Source organism: Carassius auratus, chromosome 31, assembly GCF_003368295.1.
Source record: "Carassius auratus strain Wakin chromosome 31, ASM336829v1, whole genome shotgun sequence".
In the NCBI taxonomy this organism is placed as follows: Eukaryota; Metazoa; Chordata; class Actinopteri; order Cypriniformes; family Cyprinidae; genus Carassius; species Carassius auratus.
This window is the reverse complement of record NC_039273.1, coordinates 1895548-1915056: the sequence shown is the minus strand read 5'-3', so window position 1 is coordinate 1915056 and position 19509 is coordinate 1895548. Positions and strand designations below refer to the sequence as shown.

Sequence of the window (19509 nt, the reverse complement as noted above, 5' to 3'; positions counted from 1 at the left end):
AGCCATTCTCTAATCACACATTCTCATCATGTGCTTGTAGGGCAGACGCACTTGTTGACTTCTTTAGACATTGACCCGTCCTTAAATTACCTTTATCTCTCAGTTAGAGAGGTTATAGCATTATTATTTTTATTTGTTTATTACTATTATTTGAATGACACAGGTTCTGATATGGACACTTGATCCAATAAATTAGGTTCACATTTTTTGCATACTTTTTGGAGAACCGTTGACCGTTGGAAAACACATCGATTGCATTAATAAATTAATTTAATTTATTATTCGATTTAATTTAATTTAAACGTTTAATGGCAAGTTCTGCAACAGATATATAATCAGAATTTATATTTTTATGATGATTTTAACATTTATTTTCATTTGAATATCATTGCATGAAACATTCATCAATGCATTATTAAAGTTAATTTAATTTAATCTAATCAATGCATCGTATAAATTAATTATTTAATTATTTAATTTAATTTAAATGGGAGGTTCTGCAACAGATATATAATACAAATGTATATTTTATGATTATTTTAGCATTGGTTTTGATTAGAGTTTCAGCTAATTTGCATAGATGATTCATCGATGCCTTATTAAAGTATATTTAATTACATTTTATCAATGCATTATATAAATGGATTATTAAATTATATGAAAATAATAATTTAATTTAATTTGATATAATTTAAACGTTTTAATGGGAAGTTCTGCAACAAATATATAATAGGAATTTATATTTAATGATGAATTTAGCATTTGTTTTCATTTTAATATCAGCTAATTTACATGAAACCATTCATCAGTGCATTATTAAAGTACATTTAATTTAATCTAATTAATGCATTGTATAAATGAATTATTAAATTAAATTAAATTAATTTAGAAGTTCTGCGACAGATATATAATAATATTTTATGATGATTTTATCATTTGTTTTCATTAGAATTTCATCTTATTTGCATGAATCCATTCAGTGATGCATTGTATAAATGCACTGTTGAATTCTTAAGTTAAATTATTAATTTTGAATTAAGTCTAATTTTATTCACCTATATCGATATTCAATAAACACATGTATTCATGGACTAGTTTTTCTTTACTGAAACATATTTAATGGCAAGTTGTGCGACAGGCCTGTTGGTGGCAGATCAGGAAGTGTAGAGAGGTCAAAGGTCAATCTCATAGCAGCCAGACCCTAGAGGTCACACTGACCGATGTATGTGTGTATCTGTAAAGTTAATAATTTCTCAACTGCATTTCTGATGCATAAAATCCTGATTCTAGGAACTTTTATCTAAGACTTAAAATATTTAATGTCAAACATGATGTTTATCTGAGATATGAGTCTGCGTGAATTACTGCTGATGCAGTGTGAAAAACTCATATTTTATGACTTTAGATGTCATTTAAATTGCATGGCCATATTTATCAATGCATTGTATACACTGCACTGTAAAAAATGATTGTGATTTTAACAGTAAAAGACTGTAAAAATGCTACAGTAAAAACCTGTTAATTGGTTATCAGTAAGTTTCCATACTATATATGGTGAATAACTGTGATTACATATTACATATTATGTAATTTTACAGTAAAATACAGTTAAATTCACGGTTAACCAATTTACACGTTTTTACTGTAGCATTTTTACAGTCTTTTACTGTTAAAAATCAAAATAATTTTTTACAGTGTAGAATTATTCCAATTAATCTAAGCCAATTAAGCTAAACCAGTTTCACCTAATATATTTACTTGAAGTACCACTGAACAATAAATAAACATTTTAATAAGTAAGTATCAAATTTTTATGTTCAGGGTTTTCTGATGTTGGTTAATGGTCACATGACATGAATATAAACAAAGAAATTATTATTTTATTTTTTATGTAAACGTTTTATTTTGGTTGTTGTTATTTCAAAATAATCTACGATTTATTAAAATGTATTAACATGTATTAAAAATGATTTATTTTATTTATTTAATTTAACTTATGTATATATATATATATACACACACACACACACACACACACACACACACACACACACACACACACACACACATATATATATATATATATATATATATATATATATATATATATATATATATATATATATATATATATATATTTCGTATATTGTGTGAATTCAGGTAAATCGGGACACATTTTTTCATGGGAAACCTGAATTAACCACTATAATTGTTTTTCCATAAATAAATAAATAAATATATAATTTTATTTATTTATTTATATTTACATTACATTTATTCATTTAGCAGTCGCTTTTATCCTTACAAATGAGGACAGTGGAAGCAATCAAAAACAACCCAAAAAATGCAATGATATATAAGTGCTAAAACAAGTCTCAGTTAGGTTAAAACAGTAGCAAGGGCTTTTAAATAATATATTTGTGACTTCCTTTTCAGCTGGTTTGAGGCTAAAAATAACATTTCCAAAACACTTTGGAAGATTTGGAGCCGTTTCCAGGTGTATTTCACCCCCGAATGCTCGCGACTCGCGAGATCGCGTGAGGTTTTGTTAGCGTGTGACGTCACAGCTGTCACTGTCGACCCCGTTCGTTCAACCGCTTCATCGAGCCGCTTACTATCTGCTTTAAACTGCAGTAAATAATCGCACACCGCTAATAGAATTACATCTGACTCGTTTCCCAGCGTGCTGCAATGGCCGACCCGAAGTATGCGAACCTGCCGGGCATCGTAAGTGATTCATTCCGTTTGTAAACAACAATAACAGCGCGGTACTTTAGCATTAGCCGCGGCTAACGGTCTGAGGTGATTCAAAACCAACCGTTAATATTTATAAATTCATATATATGTTGGCTAATTAAGTGTACTAAGTAAATATAAGAAGGTCAATTGTGTTTAAAGTTATTGAGTGATTTGAGATGTAGAGTTATTTCAGTTTTTGGAGGATTGTTCGCTCGTGTTTGTGACTGAAGCTCGTCAACAAGACACAGAACATCCTCTGAATATTGTTCAAATGATTGTTTTCTGCTTTTAGTTGCGTGTATTTTGTGTAAAGGGACTGTTGCACTCCTTTATTTCTCAGACAGGATTGTTAGAAATAGATGTTTGTGAAGGGCGTTGGCCAGATGTGAGATGATCGGTGTAATAATATAATGTCAGTGTTTTGATCTCATGTTTATTGCAGTCGTTTATTTGACTTGTTTACATCACCGAGTTAGACTTAATTATTCCTCAAACAATATAGAGTTTCAATGCTGGTTTATTTATTTGTACCCCCTAAACTTTTTTTTAATTCTAGCAATGATTTTTGGTCTATTTTTCTAATGTTTAATTTATTTGATCAGACATTTTTTCAGGATTCTTTGATGAATAAAGAGTTAAAATGATAAGCATTTAATCGAAATAGAAATCTTTGGTAACAATATACACTACCTTTCTAAAGTTTAGGGTCGTTATTTTCTGTCTTTTCTTTTTTGATAGAAATTAATGCTTTTATTCAGCAAGGATGTGTTAAATTGATATATATATTTTTAATAAATGCTGTTCTTTTAAACTTTTTATTCATCAAAGAATCCTGAAAAAAGTATTACAGGTTACCATCAAATATTGATAACAAATCAGCATATTATTCTGATTTCTGAAGATCATGTGACACTGAAGACTGGAGGAATGATGCTGAAAATACAGCTTTGAACACAGAAATAAATTAAATTTTAATATATTAAATGACAATAATATTTCACAATATGACTATTTTTTCTGTATTTTTGATTAAATAAATAGAGGATACTTTTTTAAAACACATTCAAAATCTTACTTATTCCAAACTTTTGAACGACAGTGTTTATAATGTGTTTATACAATATTTCTGTGGGTCTTATAAAAGGTCATAAACCAGAGAAGAAAACATTGCATTCATAAAGTCCTAACATTAAATGTTTCATATAAAAAATGTAAATCTTTTACACTGTTTTTGTTTTTTCAAATGCACATATCTAAACATCCTTAAATCAAGATGCGATTACTTAAGTACTTTACTTTTGTGCCTAAAACAGGTGCAGGTATCTATAATAATGAATTCTTGGTTCCTCCTTTGAATAAAGTAGATTTTTCTGACTCCATTATCAGATATTTGTTCTTTTATAATCATAAACTCACTTAATTTCTTGAAGAAATGTATTTGTTTCTCAAGTAAATGCATCTTGATTTAGACATTTGCGCTGGAAAACAAGACAGAGCACCACTTTTTTGCATAGTGATGAGAAGTTAGTTATAAATGGATCTATTTACACTTCAGCTTTTATGTCTGTTGTGTTTTTGTTCTCACATTTGATTGACATCATATTGTTGAAATGACATCATTTCCTCCCAGGCCTCCAACGAGCCTGACGTCTATGAGACGAGTGATCTTCCCGAGGACGATCAGGCGCAGTTTGAGTCGGTGAGTGTCTACCCGTGTGTGTGTGTGTGTGTGTGAGAGACTCACATTAAAGCTAATTATACTCTCCCTCCTCGTTCACTAACCCACCATCACTGTCTGACCCGCTCTGGATGATAGTTTGTGCAAGTAAGACGTCCTTGTTTCTCTAACACAGAACCTGCATGGGATGCAATCTTCCTGCCTTTCCATTGTTTTCTAATCCGGGACAGTTAGGATTGGAGTGTTGAACTATGAACACTTATTTTCCTAATTCTGCTTGTGTGTGTCGTATTACATAATGACAAAAGTCTGAGCCAATAAAGGGTGGCACTGGTTGTATGAGATGAATAATCTTGAAGAATGGTTTACTCTTTTAATTTGGTTGTAGAATATTTCTCATGTTCATAACATGAACAGAATTGTATTCATTATTTCTAAATGCGATTCGTTAACTTGAAGCTGTTTGTAAGTTCTCACACTAACAGCCTGAGAAAGATGTGGAGGGACGTTTAGCGGTTTAAGTGTTTTAGGGAACACACGGTGATAAATTTGACAGAAATAATGTGTGTGTGTTTCACTTCCTTCTAGGGCTGCGTGTGCAATCTGTAGGGGAATTATTATTTTTATTTTCTGAAAATAAATTGAGATTTGTTGTGCTTTTTTGAACAATTTAGCCCCCTGTTGTAGTGAACTAAAGCTAAAACCATAGAAAACATTTTTGTAAAATTTAATGAAATTAAATAAAATATAAGAAATCTACATTTTTATTTCAGCTAGTCGCCAAAACAACATTTCACATTCTCATTTAGTTGAACTTGGTGTACTAAATTAACTAAAATTTTAATAAAATAAAAAACATTGACATATTGAAAAAAATTGTAATAACTGATAAAAATCACAAACTTATTGAGTCTTTAACAAAAAATTATTATTAAAACGGAAAATACTAAATATAATAAAAAAAATCTAATTTAAAATATTTTTTTCTGTTATTATTTTTAGTAGTATTACTTTTATTCTAAGTAGCACTAAATAAAAATATTAAACAAAAAAAGAGATATTACTATTACACACACACACATGTATATAATGATAACTTTACTGTGCAGCCCTTCTTTCCTCGTTCTCTCCGTGTGTGTGAGACTCCAGCTGTTTCTCTGATCTGGATTCTCTCATCCTTCTCCTTCCTGACGCACTGAAGTCTGTGTGACGTGATGTAGACTAACCTCTGCTCTCTCCTCAGAACAGCACGACTAACGTTTGACACTCGCTCCAGGTCACGTGACCCGTGTGCTGTAGACCAGTGCTTTGGGTCAAACTCTGAATCACGTTGACCTGCGAGCGGGTTTGTGTTGATAGCACGATCAGATGCAGAAATAAACAGCGCTCTCTTCTCCTCTTCCTCCAGCTCCTGTTGTGCATGTCATATGATAACTACATTAATATCTCTCTCTCTCTTTCTCTTCCTTGCTCTCTTCTGTTTTTCTCCTTCTCTTGTGCTCTAACTGTCTTTGGGGACCCAAGGAGCTGGTAAGAGTTTCTGATTCCCCTTTAACACCCAGTGACTCCTCTAAACCAATCAGAGTCTGATCGTGAGCTGTGCATGTGCGTCTGTGAACTCACACGCGTGTGATTGGCCGATCTGACAGATGGGAGTTTTCAACAGGATTTTGCACATTTGGAAAGCTAAAGCAATATTCTGGGTTAAATACAGCGTCTGTGACATGATGTCAAAATTATTTCAGCTTGGCTTAAAAAAGGAAAACCACACAAACAAACTGAGTTCTGACTTCTGTATATATATATTTCTATACTGTCCAGTGGTAAGATGCTCCATAAATGTCAATTTTAGCACATCAGGGTCTATCAAAATGATTTTTTATTGGTATTTAATTTTGTATATTTAATTTTGTATATTAGAAAGTGATCTAAACGCTGCTGAAAATGCCCGGCCAATTAAAACAGAGCAGTTTTCGAACGCTGTGTGAGCTCACCGTATGCTTGCGTTCATCAGACGCTCGTCTCTGTGTGTGTGTGTGTGTGTGTGTGTGTGTGTTTTCCCCCAGTGTAACGATTGCACAGTAGACACACAGATTCATAGTGTATTCAACCTTCAGAGAAGGGAATAGAGACTTGTAACACACTAAGCTCGGATCATAACAACACTTTAGCAAACATTCACAGTACACTAAAAATCCTGCATATCTTCGATGATGCTCGAGCTTATTAAACACCTGTGTCATCAGCTTGAATCTCTTCCTGCCAGATTGATGTGTGTATGACAGAATAAATGCATGATGAGTGATTTAATAACTGCTCACGCATGTCACTCTTAAATCATCATTCCAATCAGCCACGCCCCTTCTGTGGGAGGGGCCTAGCTGCCTCTGATTCAGCCAATCATTATAATCAGCCAGGTGTGTTGACGTGTGTTTCTGGTGTGATTGGTTTGTGCCTCGTCTTGCAGGAGGAGTTGTGTAGTGACAGCGTGGAGCGGATCGTGGTCAATCCCAACGCCGCCTACGACAAGTTCAAAGACAAACACGTCAGCACCAAGGGTCTGGGTGAGGACGGCCTTTCTGTTACTTTACCAGCACTGAGTAAATATTTGAATAAAAAAAATGTTTTTAGTTGTCATTTTCTTCATTTTTTAAAGTTTTTTTAATATTTATACACTTCGTTATTTTAGCATTTAGTTAAACTAAATCAAAATCATAAATTTGGCAACTATCTGAAATAAAGTTAGTTTAACTTTTTAGTTTATTTTAGAAAAAGCTTGATTCATTTCAAGTTTTTTAATGGTTTTATTTTTATTCTTTAATGTTGTAAATCATTTGGGCATCTAAATGATCTATAAATAAATGATTAGTTTAGAATTTGTTACAAATTTTAACATCAAAGATTTCAAATCAGTGTTACAGTTTACATATCTGTGTGATGCTATTATAGCTTTAATATTTAGCATTTTTATCTTTGATTTTATTTTTATTATTTTAATTTTGTTATTTTAATTTGTTATATTTTTAGCAATTTTGTTTTTGTAATTTGTATTAGTTTGTGTTGTTTTTATGATTTTGTATTTTTTATTTGTTATGATTACTTAAAGTTAAACTAAATTTTAATTTAAGGATCAAAGTGTTTTGTGGTTTTAGTTGTAGTTAACTATAATTGGGTCTGGTTTCTGACTGTATTGTTCTGTGTGTGTTTGTCTCTCTGTGTGTGTGTGTAAAATATATTTTAAAAAATCTTCTTGTCTGTGTGTGTGTGTGTGTGTGCAGATTTCTCGGACCGCATCAGTAAGAGTCGCAGGGTGGGCTATGAGTCTGGAGAGTTTGAGCTTGTGAGTGATTGGCTCGTTCATGATCTGTTCAGTTTTCTTGAGTCTCTCAGTGTCTGTTCTGATTTATTTCCTCTGGTCCTGCAGTTAGCTGAGGGCTGTGGCGTGAAGGAAACTCCTCAGCAGAAATATCAGCGACTGGTTAATGAGATTCACGAGCTCTGCCAGGATGTGGAGCAAATTCAGGTCAGAATTATGCAATGACTATTTCTTTAATCATCGAAGATGCGTTAAATTGATCAAAAGTGACAGTAAAGATATTTATAAAGATTTCTATTTCAAATAAACACTGTTCTTTTGAACTTTCTATTCATCTGGGAATCCTGAAAAATAAAATGCATCACTTTTTCCACAAAAATATTAATGTTTCTAACATTGATAATAATCAGAAATGTTTCTCGAGCAGTAAATCATCATATTATTCTGATTTCTGAAGATCATGTGACACTGAAGACTGGAGGAATGATGCTGAAAATACAGAGATTCACATAGAAAGCAGCTATTTTACATTTTAATAATACTTTAAAATTTAAAAATTATTTTTGGTCAATTAAATGCAGGTATCAAAAAGTCCAGTGCTTAGTGTACTATATTGGTGCATAAAATTATTAGCAAAATTATTTTTTAAAATATATTTAAATATCAAAATTATTTTATTAGAGTACTGTAATGTCAAAAATTCCAGCTTTGCATTACAGAAATAAATTATATAAAAAAATATATTAACAGTTGTCATAAATTGTGATAATATTTTAAAATGTAACTTATTTTTCATGGAATAAATGCAGCCTTTTTAAAACATTAGACCATGTGACCAACCTCAACATTTTGAGCATTATTGTAAATCCCAGTGTACTACTAAGTTTGGATCACTGGGCTGCTAATTGTAGTCAAATATCTGTCCAGACAAGAAGAGACTTTCCAACATGCATGTGTTACTGAAGAAGCTTGCTGTGTGTGTGTGTGTGTGTGTGACGTCGCTGTGTTTCTGCAGGTCACGACTAAAGAGAGCAGCTCGGAGGAGCGTCTGACTCCGGTGGCTCTGGCTCAGCAGGCGGCACAGCTCAAACAGCAGCTGGTTTCAGCTCATCTGGACTCTGTGCTCGGACCCAACGCTCACATCAACCTCACCGACCCCGACGGAGCGCTCGCCAAGTGAGATCCATTTACACTCCTCCTGAACACTGCTCTGGATTGGTTTGTTTGACCTTAACGGTGGGACGCCTGCATTTACTTCACTATATTACAGTTCAATCCTAATCTAATCATGACAAACTTTATATGTTGGAAAGGTCTAAGACTCCTAAATAGATACTTTACCAATGCTTTTTGTTAAAAATAATGTAGGAAAAGTAATAGATTAATTTACGGCAGGAGTGCACCTCAAAAACCTAACGTAACGAAAAGTCTTCTTCGTTGCCTTTTTCTCTATCAGACTTTAGAAATCATCAGAAATGATATATCAGTTGAAAAACATAAAATCTCTGAATTCATCCTTTTAAACATATTTTAAATTCAAACCGTGCATTACTGAGAAAATGGTACATCAAAATCATGTCACAAAATATCATGAATTATAAAAATGTAGGTTTGGATCATGCACTTTCAAGTCTAGACAGTTAGCAGGTTATTAACTAGTGAGCTGATTTATTATAAGATATTATAGAAATTAATATCAAAACTGGTCAAATGAACCAAAATAGTACGATGACAGTGAAAGTTGCAATAATGTTTCTTTATTAAAACAACTGCAAGAATAAATACAAATAATATTGCATGCTGATATATTCATTGTCGTCTGGTTTTAGTCATTTTTCCAGCATTTAATTGGTTCAGGAAGTGGTCACTGAAGCGGGTCCTGTGTGTCCAGGCGGTTGTTGACTCAGCTGGAGGTGGCCCGGGGCGTGAGGAGCAGCGGGGGGGCAGAAGGCAAGACCACGGCACCCAAAGGACCAGACGGAGTGATTCTGTACGAGCTCCACAGCCGACCGGAGCAAGAGAAGTTCACCGAGTCGGCTAAAGTACGGCCTGTAGGAACCACCCAGTGTGATGTCACTTCCTGCAGGGATTAAAGTGTTCCATCACTTCATAAAGACTTCATCCCCGACTGATTCAGCTGTTCGAACGAATCAATTGAATGAATGATTCAGTGAAAGAATCAGTGACTTTTAGTTTCATCTTTAGTGAATAATTTCAGCTATATAAATCATTTAATAGTTCTGTATTCAAAACGTTATATTTGTACAAATGTACCTACAATTCACTTTTGTGTTCCTTTAAGACAAATAAGTTACCAATCATATGAAATTAGTTTTAAGAAATTAATTTGTACTACAGAGATGACACGAAAGAACACAGAGGTGGCAATTAAATACATAAATTAATGTGGAGATTAATATTTTAAATATAAACATTTGAATACAGAAATATTAAATGATTTAAATAATGAAATTATATCCTAAAGATTTAACTAAATCCACCAGCAGGTGGCAGCAAGTCACCGATTCTATCTCTGAATCATTCATTCGATTGATTCGTTCGAACGACTGAATCAGTTGGGAATGAGTCTTTATGAACTGAGGGAACACTTTAATCCTTGCTTCCTGTGATTGTTTCTGATGTTCTCTGTGTGACGGTAGGTCTCCGAGCTGGAGAGACGGCTGGCCGAACTGGAGACGGCAGTGGGATCCGGCTCAGAGAAACAGGTGCGAGAATCACGTTTATTGGTGCTTGATGCTTTCTATTGAATCATTTGTGTTTCTGAATTGATCATTTGAGTCACTGATTCAGTGGTTCATTCATAAAGACTTGAGTGAATCAGTTGTCTGAACGAATCGTTTGAATGAACGACTCAGTGACTCACTCTTCCAGTGAGAAAGTCTCTTGCTGCCACCTACTGGTGGTTTACATTTTTAATGTTTAAAAGAAGCTTATCTATGCATTTTTAACAACATTTCATTAGTGTATATAAAAATAAAAATAAAAACTGGAGCTTCACGTGTCTTTCTTCTTTGTGTCTTAAATGATTTTGATCAAGTAAAGGTCAGAATAACGTCTCCTCTTCTGAGGAGCCTTGATTTCTTCAGCTCTCAATCATTGAATTATAGATTAACTGATCTGTGTGTGTGTGTGTGTGTGTGTCTCGTAGGGTCCGCTCAGCGCCGGGGTTCAGGGAGGAAGTCTGATGGTAAACACACACTCTCTCTCATCTCTGTATCAGCACCACCAGCTTGATGTGATGTGAATGCGTTTGGTCATGTGATATAAGGTCACTTCCTGTCTGCAGGACACTATAGAGCTGCTGCAGGCGCGGGTCAGTGCTCTGGACGCTGGCACGCTGGACCAGGTGGAGGCCAGACTACAGGTAAAGCTGCGAGGAGACGAGCGTCTCATCCGTGTTGTTCACAGTGACACCGCATCACTTCATCATGTCCCTTCTTTTGTGAAAATGTGCTTTTATGAAATTTTCTGCATCTGAACTAATAGAAAACTGACCTAGCCCACAAAAATCAGCAGGTGTTTTTTTTTTATGTTTTAATGTATTTATATTATTATATAATTGTTTAATAATTTAATTTAAATTACTAAAAAAATTAATTAAAATTATGAATGGCTTTTTATTATTATATTATTGTATTATTATCTATATTCGGAGTTATGTCACAGCAAAAGATTTTTACTGTTATTGTTATTATTATTATATAATTGTTTAATAAATATATTTTAATTACTACATTTATTTTTATTAAATTTAATGATTAATTCCTCAAATAATAATAATAATAATTTTATTATATAATTGTTTAATAATTATTATTTCTTGCAAAAGTTATGTAGCAGCCAAAGATTTTTATTACTATTATATAATTGTTTAATACATTTATTTGAATTTAAATAATCACTCAAATAACAATAATAATACTAATTTGATTATTATTACAATTATTATTAATCCCCCCTAATAATACTAATAATGGTATTTATTTCAGTGCTGTGTTTAAATGGAGCTGTTCTTGTGAGTGTAGTCGCACTGAGCTCTTATTGTTTTCTGCAGAGTGTTTTGGGGAAGATGAATGAAATCGCCAAGCACAAGGCAGCGATCGAGGACGCTGAGACCCAGAGTAAGGTGCGTCCCGCAGGACTTGAGCAGAGCGCTGGCGCTCACTGACACTCTCTGATCGCTCTGCTCTGTGTGCAGGTGTCTCAGCTGTATGACGTGGTGCAGAAGTGGGATGCCATGGCCACGTCTCTCCCGCAGCTGGTGCAGAGACTGCTGGCCATCAGAGAGCTGCACGAGCAGGGTATCACATCACCATCATAATCACATCACAATCACAGCATAGTCACATCACAATCACAAACACAACCCCATCACATCACCAACACCATCACAGCACATTACTACCATCATAATCACATCACAATCACAAACACAACACCATCACATCACCAACACCAATCACAGCACATCACCATCACAGCACATTACCATCATAATCACATCAGTCACATCACAATCACAACCCCATCACCGTCACAGCACATCACAATCACATCGGTCACATCACAATCAAAACACCATCACAGCACATCACATCACCATAACATCACAATCACATCAGTCACATCACCATCACAATCACAGCACATCACAATCACATCATCAACACAATCCCATCACCATCACAACACCGTCACATCAGTCACAGCACATCACAATCACATCAGTCACATCACAATCACAACACCTCCACAGCACAATCACATTACCATCACAACACCAGCACATTACAGCACAATCACATCAGTCACAGCACATCACAATCAAATCACCATCACAGCAGAATCACATCATCACTTCACAGCATAATTGCAGCATAATCACATCACAGTCACATCACCAGCACAATCATAACACCATCACATCACAACACCTCCACAGCACAATCACATCACCATCACAACACCAGCACATTACAACATATTCACATCAACATCACAGCACAATCACATCATGTGCTTGCTGCAAAAATACAGATTTAATCCAAAATACTACTAATTATTATTACTATTAATTTCCAAAATATTTATTACTGTTATAAATGTTATACATGCAATAATATTAATAATATAAATATATTACTGTTGATTCTCAAAATAATATAAGATATAAATATAGTAATACTATTTTTATATAAATTTGAATAACATAATCTTAATAATATTGTTTATGTATTTTAAGTTATACATTATATATGAAATTAAATGTATTATTTAGTTATTATTATTATTATTATATTGAATTCAATCTTTTTATATTCTCCCCAGGACTATTTTTAGGGGTTCAAGCACGCAGTGCTGAAACCCTATTGTAATTGTTAGGATTTTTATTATTATTATTATTATTCTTCCGCCTTAAAACTGAACGGGCAGCCCAAACCGTAAGGCCTAGAGAGCTGAAACTTGGTCAAAAGGTAGTAGTCTTGCTCGCTACTCAGATACAAAGATCCAGCCCATTCGGCCAGTGGGGGGCGCTACAGCGATCAAATATGCGTTTTTGCTAATAGCTCCTAAACCGCTTATCGTAGACTCAAAAATTTAACATTTCTGGAATCCTTGGGTCAAGCGAAATTAAAAACGGTCACTCTGATTTTGGGTCTAGGAGGCCTCGTTTTTTCGCAAACTTGACCTATGTCCAAAACCTACTTTTGCGAACTAGTCCTAGGTTTTTCACCCAATCAGAACCAAACTACTGCAGAAGTTTTCTCTCGACAGGGAATGTCAATAATTATCAAAAAAAAGTTGAAATTTCGACTCACTGTTGTAATGGGCTGCCAAAACGTTCGAAAGTCGAGGACCAATTTTACGCAACAGGCTATAACTTGTGAATGAAATGAGATATCTTAACCAAACTTGCTGAACATTTGTAAGAGCAAAATCTTTGGTCAAATAAAAAAAAATTGCACACCTCTGCCACTTGGGGGCGCTATAAGACAGAAAAAACACATAAATGGCTATAACTAAGCAACCGTTGGTCCGATCGACTTGAAAATTGGCATGTCATGTCTTTGTCAGAAGTGGCACAAGTATCTATGAGGACATTCGCGTATCTCAAAAAACATGGCCGCCATTGGCCAAAGAAGTTTGAGCACCTATTTAACAAGGTTAACGGATGTCAATCGGAACAAAACTCGGTGGGCATGTTTGACTCATAGCCCTAAAGGACTGCAAGAATTTTGAAAGAAATCGGCCACTAGTTGGCGCTAACGAGTTTTATGGCTCTGTAATCACGTGGTGTTTCACATATCAACACAATATGTATATCATTTGATAGATCTCCTCGTAATGCACAACTTTGCCTCAAGAACCATTGCTGTCAATCAAATCGTTCAATTGTTATTCACAAATATGTTAAAAACCTACTTTTGCGAACTAGTCCTAGGTTTTTTGCCCGATCGGAACCAAACCACTGCAGTAATATTCTGTGGACTCTCTAGATCAATAATTATTAAAAAAATGTTGAATTTTGTCCTTTGGTTAGCTGTAACGGGGTAATTTAGAAAAAGGGGTGTGGCCAAACATACCCCAAAGCCTATAAAACCTAAACGAAAACTCAAAACTTTATGAAACTCAGTGAAATCATGTAACAGGTGACTCTTAACAAGCATGCAAAGTTTCATGGAGATCAGACCATAGGTGGCGCTATAACAGTAGAAAAGGTCTCAAAACACAAGATTTATATGGTAAATGGCCCCAAATTGTTTGTAAATGCTCATATATTCACTCAAAAACACTAAATCTTCATATCATATGATAGATCTCCTCATTCTGAACAACTTTGCCTCTGGGACCAATGTTGTCAATAAAGCTGTTAATTAAATATTCAAGATTATTTTAAAAAGTTACTTTGGCATACTTGTGATACGGTTTAAGATGAAAATCAATAAAACCACTGAAGTACAATTCTCTAGACTCTGAAGGTCAATAATTATCAAAAACATGTTGAACAATTGCATTTGGGCAACTATAAACCAATAATTTTATAATATGTTATTTGCATAGTGTACACAAAGGCCTATTTATACAAACAGAAAGCCCAGAAATTATCAAAACTGTGTAAAATAATGCATGATTTCATTCTAAACAAGCATGCAATATTTAAGAGAGATTGGGCAAAAAAAAACACTATAACAGTTATGTTTAAAAACAGTGTTGCTTGAGTAAATGCAATTTATAACCTCTAGATGGCAGCGGAAGACCACTAATGGGCTCATTCAGTAAAGTTGAACAGTACTGTTGAAAGGATTCATGAATTCATCCCAAAACATTAAAAATGTAACTGTTATAACATTTTAAATCTCATTGAGTCAATGTTTTCCATTTTGTTCTTACAGATATATCAGTTTTTACTATTTTGCCACATTGTGATTACAGTTTAACCTGAAAATGACATCTAAACTCTTAAAAAGAGAAGACTTGCAATAAGTTTATTGTCACCTATCACTTATTTCAAATACCTATATCTGCAACAAAATGTTTGTGCATGTATATGTGTGTCTTTCTGTGTGTGTGTGTGTGTGTGTGTGTGCATATGCTTATAGAGTATACATATATTAGTCTAATCATTTACTTTCAGTGTGTGTGTCTGTCTGTTAGCCTGTTCTCCATTTTGGATGTGTTTAAATGTCATCCATGCATCCAGGTTGGCTCTGACCACCTCAGAGGCCTTAATGTGCTTGAACCCCGGTAAATGCTGCTTGCAGCTTTAATTATTATTATTATTATTCTTCCGCCTTAAAACTGAACGTGCAGCCCAAACCGTAAGGCCTAGAGAGCTGAAACTTGCTCAGATGGTAGTAGTCTTGCTCGCTACTGAGATACAAAGAACCGACCCAATCGGCCTAACGGGGGCGCTACAGCGCAAAAAACAAAAATTTTGGACAATTTTGGCCGTAAATCGTATACCGTTAGCCTTAGACTCAAAAACATGGCATTGTTGCAATCCTTGGGTTAGCCCGAACAAAAGTGCACGGCGCCTTTTTGGGGTCTACGACGCACCGTTTTCTCGCAAAATCGAGCTATATCCGAAACCTACTTTTGCGAACTAGTCCTAGGATTTTCAACCAATCAGAACCAAACCAATTCATAAATATTCCCTGGACACTCAATATCAATAATTATCAAAAAAAAGTTGAAATTTCAATTCTTACGCGAAACAGTACACCAAAAAGCGTCTATGCTAACGTTAGCCAAATGCTATTTTGACTATAACTCTTGTACGGAATGAGATATCTTCACCAAACTCGGTACACATATGTATGAGCTCAATCTTTGGTCAAATCAAAAAAATTGCGCATCTCTGCCACTTGGGGGCGCTATAAGATAGAAAAAACACATAAATTGCTATAACTAGGCAACCGTTGGCTCGATCGACTTGAAAATCGGTATGCAGTGTCTTGTTCTGAAGGGGCACAAGTACCTATGAGGACATTTGCATATCTCAAAAAAACATGGCCGCCATTGGCCAAACAATTTTAAGCACCTATTTGAAAGGGTTAACGGATGTTGATCGGAACGAAACTCGCTGGGTACGTTCGACTCATGAACCTTAAGGTCTGTAAGAATTTTGAAAGAAATCGGCCACTAGTTGGCGCTAACGAGTTTTATGGCTCTGTAATCACGTGGTGTTTCACATATCAACACAATATGCATATCATTTGATAGATCTCCTCATAATGCACAACTTTGCCTCAAGAACCATTGCTGTCAATCAAATCGTTCAATTGTTATTCACAAATATGTTAAAAACCTACTTTTGCGAACTAGTCCTAGGTTTTTTGTCCGATCGGAACCAAACCACTGCAGTAATATTCTGTGGACTCTGTAGATCAATAATTATTAAAAAAATGTTGAATTTTGTCCTTTGGTTAGCTGTAAAGCGATAATATAGAAAAAGGGGTGTGGCCAAACATACCCCAAAGCCTATAAAACCTAAAGGAAAACTCAAAACTTTATGAAACTCAGTGAAATCATGTAACAGGTTACTCTTAACAAGCATGCAAAGTTTCATGGAGATCAGACCATAGGTGGCGCTATAACAGTAGAAAAGGTCTCAAAACACAAGATTTCTATGGTAAATGGCCTCAAATTGTTTAAAAAAAGCTCATATATTCACTCAAAAACACCAAATCTTCATATCATATGATATATCTCCTCATTCTGAACAAGTTTGCCTCTGGGACCAATGTTGTCAATAAAGCTGTTAATTAAATATTCAAGATTATTTAAAAAAGTTACTTTGGCATACTTGTGATACAGTTTAAGATGAAAATCAATAAAACCACTGAAGTACAATTCTCTAGACTCTGAAGGTCAATAATTATCAAAAACATGTTGAACAATTGCATTTGGGCAACTATAAACCAGTCATTTTATAATATGTTCTTTTCATAGTGCACACAAAGGCATATTAATACAATCAGAAAGCCCACAAATTATCAAAACTGTGTAAAATAATGCATAATTTCATTCTAAACAAGCATGCAAAATTTAAGAGAGACTGGGCAAAAAAACAACAACACTATAACAGTTATGTTTAAAAACACAGTGTTGTTGGAGTAAATGCAATTTATAACCACTAGATGGCAGCGGAAGACCACTAATGGGCTCATTCAGTAAAGTTGAACAATACTGTTGAAAGGATTCATGAATTCATGCCAAAACATTAAAAAATGAACTGTTATAACATTTTAAATCTCATTGAGTCAATGTTTTCCATTTTGTTCATACAGATATATCAGTTTTTAAAATTTTGCCACATTATGATTACAGTTTAACCTGAAAATGACATCTAAACTCTTAAAAAGAAAAGACTTGCAATAAGTTTATTATCACCTTTCACTTATTTCAAATACCTATATCTGCAACAAAATGTTTGTGCATGTATATGTGTGTCTTTGTTTGTGTGTGTGTGTGTGTGTGTGTGTGTGTGTGTGTGTGAGCATATGCTTATAGAGTATACATATATTAGTCTAATCATTTACTTTCAGTGTGTGTGTCTGTCTGTTAGCCTGTTCTCCATTTTGGATGTGTTTAACTGTCATCCATGCATCCAGGTTGGCTCAGACCACCTAAGAGGCCTTAATGTGCTTGAACCCCGGTAAATGCTGCTTGCAGCTTTAATTTATTATAATAATGGTTATCATATGATTGTTTAATTATCATCAATTAAAAATAGATATTATTATTGGTGTTATTATAGTTATATTAATATTATCATTAGTAGTAGTATTAGTATTAACTCTCAAAATAATAATATTAATATTAATAATTATATATATATATATATATATATATATATATATATATATATATATATATATATATATATATATATTATAGTAGTAATATTAATGTAATGATGCTCTTATAAATTAAAACATTACAAGTTATCATGTATATATATATATAACGACTTCAGATGTATTTTATATTTCGTCAAATAGATTATTTTATCCCCAAAACAAAAATAATAAATAGTTGTGGTTGTGGTTTTTGTATTGGGATTAAACTGGACCTGGACATTTCTGTACAGTTTTAAGATTCACTTAAAATAAATTATAGAAATATCAAAATATAGGTGTTAGTGGTTATTTTTTGTGTGTGTGTGTGTGTAAATGAGTGCATTATTGTTGTGTGTGTCTCTGTTGTCATGCAGCGATGCAGTTCGGGCAGCTGCTGACCCATCTGGACACAACACAGCAGATGATCAACAACTCTCTGAAGGACAACAGCACTCTGCTCACACAGGTCTGTCCTCGTCTCACTGAAACACCAGCGACTGTAAAACACCACATTAACCTGCTGCTCTTCACTCACAGGTCCAGCAAACCATGAAGGAGAACCTGCTGTCTGTGGAGGAGAACTTCTCCGTGCTGGACCAGAGGATGAAGAAACTCTCCAAATAAAAGCCCGAGACCATCAGAGTCCAGCTGTTTCTCATGCCGCACTTTTGTTTTTCTGCAGAGACCAAACGTTCCCACACTACAGAAGCTCCTAAAGCTTCAGCGTTCAGATGCTGTCCCTCAAACACAAAGTCGGAAGCTGTCTGTCTGAGTTCTGTAGCAGCCAAAAAACGTACAGACTTTGTTTTGAAGGTGATGAGACGCTGTGTGTGTAAATACAGGCTTGTCTGTACTTTAACTCTCTCTCACGAGCGATTGCTTGTAACCGTTATTGTATTATTAATGTGTGACAGTCCACAAATTATGATCATTTTCCAATATAGAATTTCAAATGCATCTCTGGGGAATAAAATGCTTCCAGAAATCTGTTTCATGCTGTTGTTTTTGAATTTTAACAACATTCCACACAATTTTCCCAAGGTTCCTTCACTAATACATTTCAGTGGGTTTTTCAGTTATGATTATTGGATAAGAATTACTAGATTGAGATTTGTTTATCGATTTTATATTTTTGTGGCTTTATATATTTATTTTGCTAATTTGACGTATATTTTTGTGTTTTAGGTTTTTTTTTAATAGCTTTGTAGATTTTTCAAACATTTTTGTACACTTTTTTTTTTTTTATTAGATTTTCTTTTAATAGATTTCCTATTTTTATGGACTTGTATTTTTTATATATATATTTTTTAAATGTATTTTAATTTTTTTTGGCTTTGTAGATTGTTATATATTTGTATTTATTTGTTGTAAATTTAATTTTAATTTTTATAGATTTTATATTTTTGTGGTTT

The 19509-nt window shown here is 34.0% G+C and overlaps 1 protein-coding gene across 2 annotated transcripts; it reads left to right on the top strand.

The window, feature by feature from the left end:
- Positions 1-2551: 2551 nt before the first annotated feature.
- On the top strand, positions 2552-19086 carry LOC113050185 (dynactin subunit 2-like). Of its 2 annotated transcripts, XM_026212933.1 has the most exons (15): positions 2552-2727; positions 4370-4438; positions 5942-5947; positions 6885-6981; positions 7696-7757; positions 7842-7940; positions 8749-8909; positions 9625-9775; positions 10394-10459; positions 10903-10941; positions 11041-11118; positions 11809-11880; positions 11953-12055; positions 18472-18563; positions 18635-19086. In XM_026212933.1, the coding sequence occupies exons 1-15, from the start codon at positions 2692-2694 to the stop codon at positions 18719-18721; spliced, it is 1218 nt and encodes a 405-aa protein (XP_026068718.1). In that variant the 5' UTR covers positions 2552-2691; the 3' UTR covers positions 18722-19086. The 2 variants fall into 2 exon arrangements, with proteins under 2 accessions (XP_026068718.1, XP_026068719.1); XM_026212934.1 differs by lacking the exon at positions 5942-5947.
- The last annotated feature ends 423 nt before the right edge of the window (positions 19087-19509 follow it).